Below are 10,147 nucleotides of genomic sequence, written 5' to 3'. Positions count from 1 at the left end.
CAATCTTTTTTTGTTTTTGGCTAAAGCCTAGGACAATTTGTATGTAGACCCCTCCTTCTAGAGGGAGGCACACCCGCCCCCGAGGCGGGACTTCATTGGCTGCAGTCAACCACGTGACCATAGTCCGCTACGGCAGTCTGCGCCCCGCCCCTTAGGGCCCCAGCCATCAGTCAGGGGCCGGGCCCCGCCCCGCGGCGCACGGCTGAGCCCCTCTCTATAAAAGGAGCCGGCGGGCAATGACGAGTCTTTACGTCGGTGCGTAACGGGGGGTGCGTCTGAAGTCATCGCGCGGGCGGGCCGGCGGGGTTGGGCGGTTTGAACGAGACGAAGACGGAACCGGGTTCTGGCACTGGACACGGTTCAGGCAAGAGACGGTGAGCTAGCTGGCAAGGAGGCGCGGGGTCCGTGGCCATGCGGGTGGCCGTATGGGCCTTGGACCGGGCAGGCACCGGCAGGTCCTAGTGTCCGGGCCGCTCCACACGGCGATGCGGTTCGGGCCGGGTGGGGGAAGGGCGGGGCTGTGACCCGGCGCGTGCGAACTGGGCCGGGGTGGGGGGCCGCGCTATGCTCCCGGTGCGGGCGGGGCCTCGGGCCGGAAATGGGGGCTGCCCCTTGGCGGCGTGAGGGCTTCTGGGCCGCGGTGAAGGTCCGCGGTCTGATGTCCCAGGTTAACTAGGCCGGTGAAGGGTGGGTGGGTGGTGAAGATGGGCCCTGCTAGGAACTTTGAGGGTCCCCACTGTAGGAGGACATATCTCCTGATAAGAAACTGGGTTTTAGATTCAGGCCTGGGTTCGATTTCCTGCTGTACGACCTTGGACAGGTGCTTTAGTATCTCTGGGCCTGGGCTTCCTCATCTGTGAAATGGGACACTGATAGTACTGTACAGAAAGCTCTTAGTAGGTGAGTGGCAAAAAGTAAGCCAGGTCATTGGACCCTTTTTTTCTTTCAACAGATATTTGTTGAGCACCTACTAAGTGTTAGGCACTGTGTTAAGTGCTGGTTATACACCCGGGAAGAGGAAGGCAACGAACGGCCTGCTCTCTGGGAGCCTACTTTTGGTGGGGAGGCAGATAGTAAATAAGAAAATGAATACATGGGCAAGATGATTCCATATAATGAGTACTGGGAAGACAGTAAAGCAAGGTGATGTGAAAAATGCTTTTCCAGTCATTGCCTCACAGCTGCCCTCCTGTGCTGCAGGGCAGAGCTTGGCGTCTCCCCTTTCCTATCCCTCCCCCCCCCCCCCGTTTTAGGGATGAGAATCTTGAAGGTGAGGAAAGTGGCGCCAGCAAAGAGCTGTGATCCTGGCTGTACACCTGGGAGCAGGGTTAGACACCTCACCTCTCTGGGACACACTTTGCACACACTCTTTTCAAAGGGCCTTATATGCCCTGAAAGGAATAGGGAGCTCATCGCCAGCATTGCATTAGAATGGGTTTGGGAGCCTGCTAGGAGAACTGAAGGAAGAGAGAAACCTGGGTAGGCAAGAGGGAGCTTTTTTAAGGCAGTCAAAACCTGTATGAAGCTGCCTTGTAATGGTGAGGTTTGTGTGGTACTCATGGGGTCTTCCACTGAGGTCAAGTGATGGAATTTTTATGGAGGAAGGGTGAGCTGTAGCTGTAGCTCTGAGAACTAGGCTCCCTTTTGACTGCCTGGAAGATCCAATTAATTGGTTGAGTCAGTGGGTGTTTATTGCACATCCACAGGGTGCCTAACTCCAGGTTTTTAGTGGCCGCAGATCATTTGGAGCACATGGGACCAGGTATTAATGTACTGCTAATGAAAGAGTTTTAAATTATATGATGATGGAAGGCCATTAACATTTTTCTGAGCTGGGGTGTGGTCAGAAGACACATGTGGCTTTACCATCTGCTTGCATTTTATGGTAGCATGACACATACAGTACTCGATGTATGTATGAATATCGCCAAAATAAATTACAAGCGCTCAGCCTGAGACTGTGTTTTTTGTTTGAATGTGTATCTCCTTGATTACCTGATAATAGCATTTTGCACACAGTATGCATTTTGTTCGTTGAAGGGATTTTGACAGGGGAGACACTTGATCTGACTTATGATTCAGAAAATTCTCTCCAGCTGCTGTGTGAATAACAGATTGAGACCGTGAGATTAATTTGAAGGCTGTTGTAGCTGATCCCAGTGAGAGATGGTAGTGCAGGTCTTCAGCATTCTTTTTGGCACTGGGGATATGAGGGTGAGTGAGACAAGGTTCCTGCCCTGGACCTTGTTTAATACCTCATATGTGTTAGATACCATGCCAGATAAAATGTATATGGTCTCACTTAAACCTCATCATGATCCATTTCAGATAGGTGGTAGCTTCACGTTCAAATCTGGTGGTCCTGGCTTCAAATTCTCAGTTCTGCATATGGCTGATCGCCTCCTGGTCCAAATCTGGCCTGGGAGTGATTCGGAGATGAAGAGGTAGTGACAGCCCAGTATGAATAATGCCTATTGCAGAGGTATGAATGAAGTGCTTTGGGAACACAGGAGGGATTAATTTCCCAGCGGAGTCAGGAACTAAGTCCTTTTGGCCTGTTGCATAACATGGTTTTATCGACCAAGTTTGGGAGTGTAAAGATGTTGGTGGTTTGCTTTTCTGAAAAAAAGAAAATACAGATACATTTTTCTCTCTTCAACACAGTCCTGCCAACCTGGAGATAAGTAACATTTATTGAGCGCCTATTGTGTGCAAGGCACTGTGCCAGGTGCCATGGGGGATGTGAGGGCCCAGACCTGGTAAGACACTTAACCTCTCTAGACCTGTCACCCCTACTCCCAGTAAGGGGATTGGGTGGGCGGATCTCAGAGGCAGCACGTAGTAGCCCTCAGATGCCCTTCCTGCTCAAATGGCTCAGCAGAAAGTTAGCACCAAGGACTCATCAGTGTAAGATCATTCACTACCATTAGTGCTTTTATAGTACTTAGGTTATTGAGAAGCTTGCTTACTTTTTCAATTACAAAAGTGGGTAGAGTCTTTAAAGAAAATTTGGAAAATAGTGAAAACTATTAAGAAGACTTAATAAAAGCTCACCATCTCAAAAAACCTTGTGTAGGCATTTTGCTATTTTGCTAGGTAAGCTTGGACTGAGATGTTTTCTGAACAGAGGAGGTTCTTGTTTGTGCATTATCCTCCCTTCATAAAGCCCGTAATCATCCCTTAGTGTCTCTTGTAATTTAGAGTTTTCTGTCAATCACATTAAAATGTGGCCTAAACTTTAGGCTGGCTGGTGTTGGGCAATTTATTTCAAGTTGTGCTTATGCATGGAGATCCAGGTTTGTGACTGGAATCCTAGTGTCTCTGGGTTGGCCTCTCTGGAAAGAAGGCGAGGCTTAAAAAGTGAGTGTTCCCACGAGTCTGCTCTGGGTGACTCTCCAGAAGTGCTTGCCCTGACTTGCATGCCTAATATAATGTGAGCTCCCTTCTCTTTTCCTTGCATGCTGTAGAAGATGGCAGTGAACGTATACTCGACGTCAGTCACCAGTGATAACCTAAGTCGACATGACATGCTGGCTTGGATCAATGAGTCTCTGCAGTTGAATCTGACAAAGATCGAACAGTTGTGCTCAGGTAAGAGAAACTCGCTAGACCACTTTTCTAGGAAAGCCTGCTGGTCCTTCAGGAATGCTCAGCGCCGTATCTGAGTGCAAAAACCACACAGTGGTTCAGGATCTGCATTAGGGCCACTCCATTTCTTCCTCTTGCTCTACTTCCTCTTCTAAAAGGAACTGTGCTTAAAAGATACTGCTTCTGGCCTGTGTGTCCACTGTCTCCTGCTAGAGAGACTAGAGTGTGAGGCCCACAGCTTAGTCTCGACTTCTTGGCCTGTACTCTTAGGCGTCCAGATTTGAAATGCTTTATTTGGGGACAATAATTGTTTAGTCATATGTCACTTAATATCCATGATATATTTTGTGAAATAGGACACTATGTGATTTGGATGTTGTGTGAAACCATATTATGGATGAAGGTCCTTTCAGACATTCGCTTCCAGAATAAGGAGGTTTCATCCATATTAAAAATTTGCTGAGACAAATAACGTCCCTCTACAATTAGTTTATCTAAGGTTTCAACAAATTCTTCAGCTCCCTTCACGTCAGCACTCTCAGACTCACCACTCACTTTCACATTATGCAGTGAAAAACATTTGAAGCGCTTAAACCACCCAGAGCTAGCACTAAACTCGGTAACGTAGTCTGGTCCTGCTTTTTTTTTAAGTCTCTTGCGCAAGCTTCGTGCCTTAGCAGTGATTGTCAACGTGCTGAGAGGGATTTGCTTTTGTGTTTGGTCCTCAATCCATGTCATTAGCAATTTCTCTATATCAGATATAGGTCCCTCTTACATTTTCGTTAGCCTTGTAGCTTTCAGTGGAGCTGATCCTTATAACAGCTTGGAGAATTTTTTCTTTGTTTTTGAGGATCGTTGTGATTGTCGAGTGTGACATGCCTAAATCCGCTATGTCCCATTGTTAGATTGAGATTTCTGAACTCTTTTATAACCTTATGGGACCAAGGATGTATATACAGTTGGACATTGCCTGAACAGATGTTACATGGTGCATGACTATACTGCTGTTGTAGTTTTATATTAGTTCACCGGTGGCATTTATTATTCCCAAGAAGCACAAAACCAAAGTCAGGCACATACATTTCAACCATGATTTTATTGAACTACTGTTTGACAACAACAATTTGACAAGATAATGATTTAAAAAACAAAAAACCATGTTTTGTTTCTGCTAAAAAAGTAGTACGTACTAATTGTATAACATTTAGAAAACTAGAAAGAAGAAAGTTAAATGCCTGTAATTCCATTATTCCGAGAAAGCCACTGTTTGAGTTTTTCTTTCTGTCACTTTTTTATGCATGTATGTATTTGTATATAGTGGAACATTTTTTCATTTAAGATTTTATTGTGGATATTCACCCCTGCCGTTATGTATCTTGGAATTAAAAACTAGTTGCCGTCAAGTTGACTCTGACTCATGGCAACCCCGTATGTGCCAGAGTACAACTGTGCTCCATAGGGTTTTCAGTGGCTGATTTTTTCAGAAGTAGATCACCAGGCCTTTGTTCTGACGCTCTTCTGGGTAGACTCAAACCACCAACTTGTTGGTTAGTAGCTGACTGTGTTAACTGTTTGCGCCACCTGTGGTTTCTAATTACTTAATTTTTAAGGGCCGTGTACTGTTTCATTCTGTGGCTGTGCTGGAGTTATTTAATCTCCTTTTAGTTTTTGTTCATTTAACTTGTTTCTAATTTTCCTACTCTATGAATTATGGCTAAGTTGAATATCCCTTAACATAAATCTGTCAGTTTCCTCAGTGATTCCTAGAAGTGGAATTACTAGATCAAAGGGTGTGAACTTTTTAGGCTCTTAGTAATTATTTTTCCAAGGTGTTATCACTTTAAACCCCACTGGTTTAGAGTTGACTCTTACTCACAGCAGCCCTGTAGGGAAGAGTAGAACTGCTTTATAAGGTTTCCAAGGGTATAAATCTTTGTGGAAGTAGAGCCGCATCTTTCTCTTCCAGAGTGGCTAGGCTGGCTGGTGGGTTGGAACAGCCGACCTTTCGGTTAACATCTGAGCGCTTTAACCACTGCACCAACAGGTCTCCTTGTTACCCGTTTACACTCTCTGTAAAGACTTTTTGCCCCACCTTTTGAGTTCTACTGACTGCTTCTGTTTTGACATAGTAAGGAAGGCGTTAGGGTTATCAAAACTAGATCTAACACAGGAGTTAGGTCAGAAATATGCCAGAAGGAATGATAGGATATGTATTCTGCTGCTGCTTAAATTCTTGACTTGTTTATGGGGTAGAGAATCAGAATCCTCAGCCTCTCTCTAGTAATAAGAACAGTAATCATTTAATTGAACATTTATGTACCAGACATCATGTAAATGCTTGTCAAACATCTCTTCGTTTAATTCTCACTGTACCTAGATATGGTTGTCAACCCCATTATAAGATGAGGAAGCAGGCTTAGAGAAGTTGAGTAACAAACCTAGGGTTATACAAACAACAGAATTGGTTTTTGAACCTTCTTCCAAATCAAGAGCCCATGCTCTTCAGCAGTGTACCCTATTGCCTCTTCAGATTCTCCTTCAGACCAGTGCCGTTTAGATTGATTTAAAATTATTACTGTCATTTCTATAATTTTTTTTCCTCAGTTGAGCCTTTGTACTTATGTTATAGTTGGGTCATTGTTTCATTTGCTTGTCTTATTTCCTCTGTAAGGTTTAATCTCAGTTTTGCAGATGATCAGAGGGAAGCTTCTTGTGAAATTGTGTAGTGAAACAGTGATGCCTAATGTTGATTAAACATTAATTACTTTTTAAATAATGGACACAAGTTGTTAGATTTGGATTTGTGCTGGATTTGTGCTGCTTTTCCACCATTTTCTATTATTTTTCTCACTTTCATCTCCATACCCCCATTTGCTTGAGGCTTAAAGCAATTATTTGTCCCATGATGTATGACTAACGTGGGCATGAGGTCATCTTAGTTTTCATTGAAGCCAGCTTTTTCACCAGAAATTTCTCCCTAAAATTTACCTCTTCCTATAAATATAATACCCTAAAGTATATTTCACTTAGTTGCTTGGAAAATGAGATCTCTTGTCATGTGTTGTACGTGTGGTGCTCAAGTTTATCTCATTTAGGTAGGGAGCTGCCATGGACAGTCAGGACTGAGCATTAAGAGACTTCAGTCTGCTCTGAGCCCTCTGACTTTAGAGGAGTTCCTTCATATCTGTTTCCTCATCTGTACTCTGGGATAGTAGTACTTGGCTCACCTGTTGGAGTGTTGTGAGGATCACCTGTAATAGTGGCTTCCAGATACAGTCCGTGCCAGACCCTGTAGATCCTCGCAAGGGAGGGCACATCGTCTTAAGGATGAAGGGACAGTGCCTGTTGGGTCACAGCTTACGTATTTTAGAGGCTGATTTTGAACTCAAATCTGTCTGACCACACCACCCACACTCTTTCTGCTGTGTACATGTTCTATCTTTTAAGGAAGCATTTGAAAGAGGGTTAAATGTAAATATATGTAAATTATATATAATTAATTACAGTGATATTGTGTCATTAAACAGCTGCCAAGTATTTCAACTTTACCTGATGGCAGTCTCCTTTCTTATCCCAGATAAAAGTGCTTTTCCCCAGTAGAAAGTGGTAAGGGCAGGACACTTAGCTGTGATTTGTGATTTGTAAATAAACATCTATTCATTCATAACCCTTTCTTTTAGGAGGCTCTTAAGAAGGCGTTATGAATGAGTGTACCATATTTTTTCACAAATAAAATAGCACGTCCACACGTATTAAGTGTGTAGTGCGCCTAGGAAAATAATGCGCAAGGGGGTTGCATGGTTGGCAAAAAACATATAACGCGTGCATTATTTGTGTAAAAATACAGTGATGGTTGCATTGTGTTTCACATTAGCCTTTAGAAAACCAAGTCTCAGCTTCCGGTACGAGACCAAACAGGATGAGCCGCAGACACTGTATCCCTGAGGAAGACCCGCTTCCATGGGGTCGGAGTCATAGAGAACATGAGGCTCCTCAGCTCCTTGCGTTTACTGAGGCCCAAGGAGAATCCCCATAGCCTTTCGTGCTGTTGCCTGGTCCTTCCTGGTTTCACCTCTGATGAGCAGAGGATCAAACAGACCAGAATTCCCCACGAAATAAAAGGTAGGAATAGGTCTTCCCTTGAGAGGGCAAAGCTGTGAACTCCTACACTGTTAATGTGCAGCTGCCTGTGAAGTGTCTGAGTTTTGATAGCATGATAGACTTCCCCTGCCCCAACACTGAAAAGAGCTTTTGCTTGCCTCTTATCATGAGATAAGGTGAGGATAACTTTCAGGGACAGAGTTGGCAGGTTGTTTTGAGATTGATTATTACATCCATAGTTCCCAATTTTGGAGAGCTTGTTGTTGTTCGTTAGCTGCTGCCAGGTGGGCCCCTGACTCGTGGCAACCCCATGCATAAACTTCCATACAGAGAGGAGCCAGCTCCCAGGGAAAATGACCATCCTCAGAAAAAATCTGTTGTTGTTAGCTGCCGTTGGGTCAGCCCCTGACTCATGATGACCCCGTGCCCAATGGAAGGAAGTGCTACCTGGTCCTGTGCCATCCCCATGATTGGTTGTGGATCAGATCGATGTGATCCATTGGCTGATTTTCAGAAGTAGATCACTGGGGCTTTCTTCCTAGTCCATCTCAGTCAGGAAGCTGTGCTGAAACCCGTTCAGCATCATAGCAACACTGGCAGATGGGTAGTGGCTGTGCATGAGGTACATTGGCCAGGAATCGAATCTGGGTCTCCTGCATGGAAGGCTAGAATTCTACCACTAAACCACGACTGCTCCCTTTGTAGAGCTAGTCATTAAGTATTTTGGAAGAATAAATCATCTAGAAAAAACAAAACAACAACCTGATGACAGAGAATGATTTTGACAAGGAATTGGTTGTATCAAAACAGGGATGCCAATTGCCTTTTGTCAATTTCCTCTTTCTTTCCAGTTCCATCCCATATTCAGGCCCCTCTGCATTTTTGCAATGGCCTGCATAGTGCTTAGCACATGTAGAAGAGCCTTCAGGTACTGCCCTTAGCTCCTCTCTCCTCTTCTTGCCTTCTGCACTCCAGTCTGACATCCTCCGTAGTTACTGCATTGTGAAGATTCAGAGAGGTGCTCAGATACCCCCAGACAAATGTTAGATTTTCTTTTTCCTCAGCATATTGTGGGGCCCCAATAGCCCTTGAGTTTATAGACTTGTTTGTGTTGTACTGTCTTGTTCATATTAGTCTTGTTTGTATTTTACTGTTAATGGCTTGGTCCCCTATTCTGAGAGTGTGTGACCATGCCCCTAACCAGGTCTTCCCCACTTTGATCTTCTCTGGTGTTTTTATCCATAGGATACTTCTTACCCACCTCTACTTAAGTTCCAACTTTGTTTTCTCCTCAAGCTGACTCCCTTTCCCAGGTACTCCATTTAGGGCCAAGATTCCACCATTTTTCCAGTATCTCTGGCCTGAGAAGCATCTTTTGAGGCTGGTTCCCCACAAAGTTCTATTTGTCTTGTGAAGAGTCTTTTGGATCCAGCCCCTTCTCAGTTTGCCCACTGCTGCCACAGTGGCCTCCTAACTAGGCACCAAATTCTAGATTCTCCAGCTCCTACCTTCTCTCATTACACCGCATCCGTTTGCAGCCTTTCTAAGAGACTGTTTTCATTAAGTCGCTCTTCTGCTCGAGGACCTTCAGTAACTCTCCAAACTTTTTTGCCTAACTCTTCAAGTGCCTCCTTGATTTTTCTTTGCCTTACTTAAAGCAAAATAAGACAAAAGACAGGCAAGTTATTTTCTTCTGATTGTAAATTGTTAGATCCTCAATATAGAAACATATTAAGAAAATCACAGTCCTCTATAATATCACAGGTTAGCAATAGTCATTGTTATCTTTGAGCTATAATTTTTTTTAGCCTAATCATGGCTTCATTTATTGAGTACTTATGATAGGGCAGGCAGCTTCCAACGTGCTTTAGTTATATAATCTGGAAGTAGGGACTATAATTCCCACTTTACAGATAGGGAAACTGTGGCACAGAGAGGTTAAAGAACTTGATCAGAGTCACTCATTGTGGCTATACTTTCTTCCAGTATTTTCTTATAATAAAACCTGTTGCTGTCGAGTTGATTCCAACTCATAGTGACCCTTATAATATTAAAGTATAATTAACATGCTGTATATACAGTTTTTATTCTTGAATAACCCAAACTCTCAAAATGGTTTAAAATTCAAAGGAAACAGATAAACAGTGAGCAGTCCCCCTCTCACCCCCATCTCCCGGCCATACAGTCCCCTTCTCAGAGGTAACCAGTGTTATTAGCTGAGTATCCTCCAGAGAGTATATGTACATACAAGCGAAAACATGCATATTTCTATATAGTGTGTGTGTGTGTGTGTATTCTCTTTTCCACACAAATGGTAGCATGTTCAATCACACTATATATTCTGGAAAGTGTTCCATGTCTGTATTGCTAATGTCAGTTCATTTTCTCTTATGACTCTGTAGTACCATAATTTTTTTGGATCAGTCTCCCATTAATGTATATTTAGGTGGTTTGTAGT

At 43.8% G+C, this 10,147-nt stretch overlaps 1 protein-coding gene across 1 annotated transcript in view; it reads left to right on the top strand.

Annotated features, from left to right (window-relative positions):
• The first annotated feature begins 250 nt into the window (after positions 1-250).
• The window catches only part of MAPRE1 (microtubule associated protein RP/EB family member 1), a 30,562-nt gene continuing 20,665 nt past the window's right edge, over positions 251-10,147 (top strand). The window contains exons 1-2 of the mRNA XM_004370445.2: positions 251-374; positions 3,468-3,591. Of these exons, the coding sequence (XP_004370502.1) occupies positions 3,471-3,591 (121 nt within the window). The 5' untranslated portion in view covers positions 251-374; positions 3,468-3,470. The remainder of the gene's footprint in view (positions 375-3,467; positions 3,592-10,147) is intronic.

The sequence above is a fragment of the Trichechus manatus genome, unplaced genomic scaffold (assembly GCF_000243295.1).
Source record: "Trichechus manatus latirostris isolate Lorelei unplaced genomic scaffold, TriManLat1.0 scaffold00008, whole genome shotgun sequence".
NCBI classification, from domain to species: Eukaryota; Metazoa; Chordata; class Mammalia; order Sirenia; family Trichechidae; genus Trichechus; species Trichechus manatus.
Note: the sequence above shows the minus strand (reverse complement) of the source record. Positions and strands in the feature narration are given on the sequence as shown.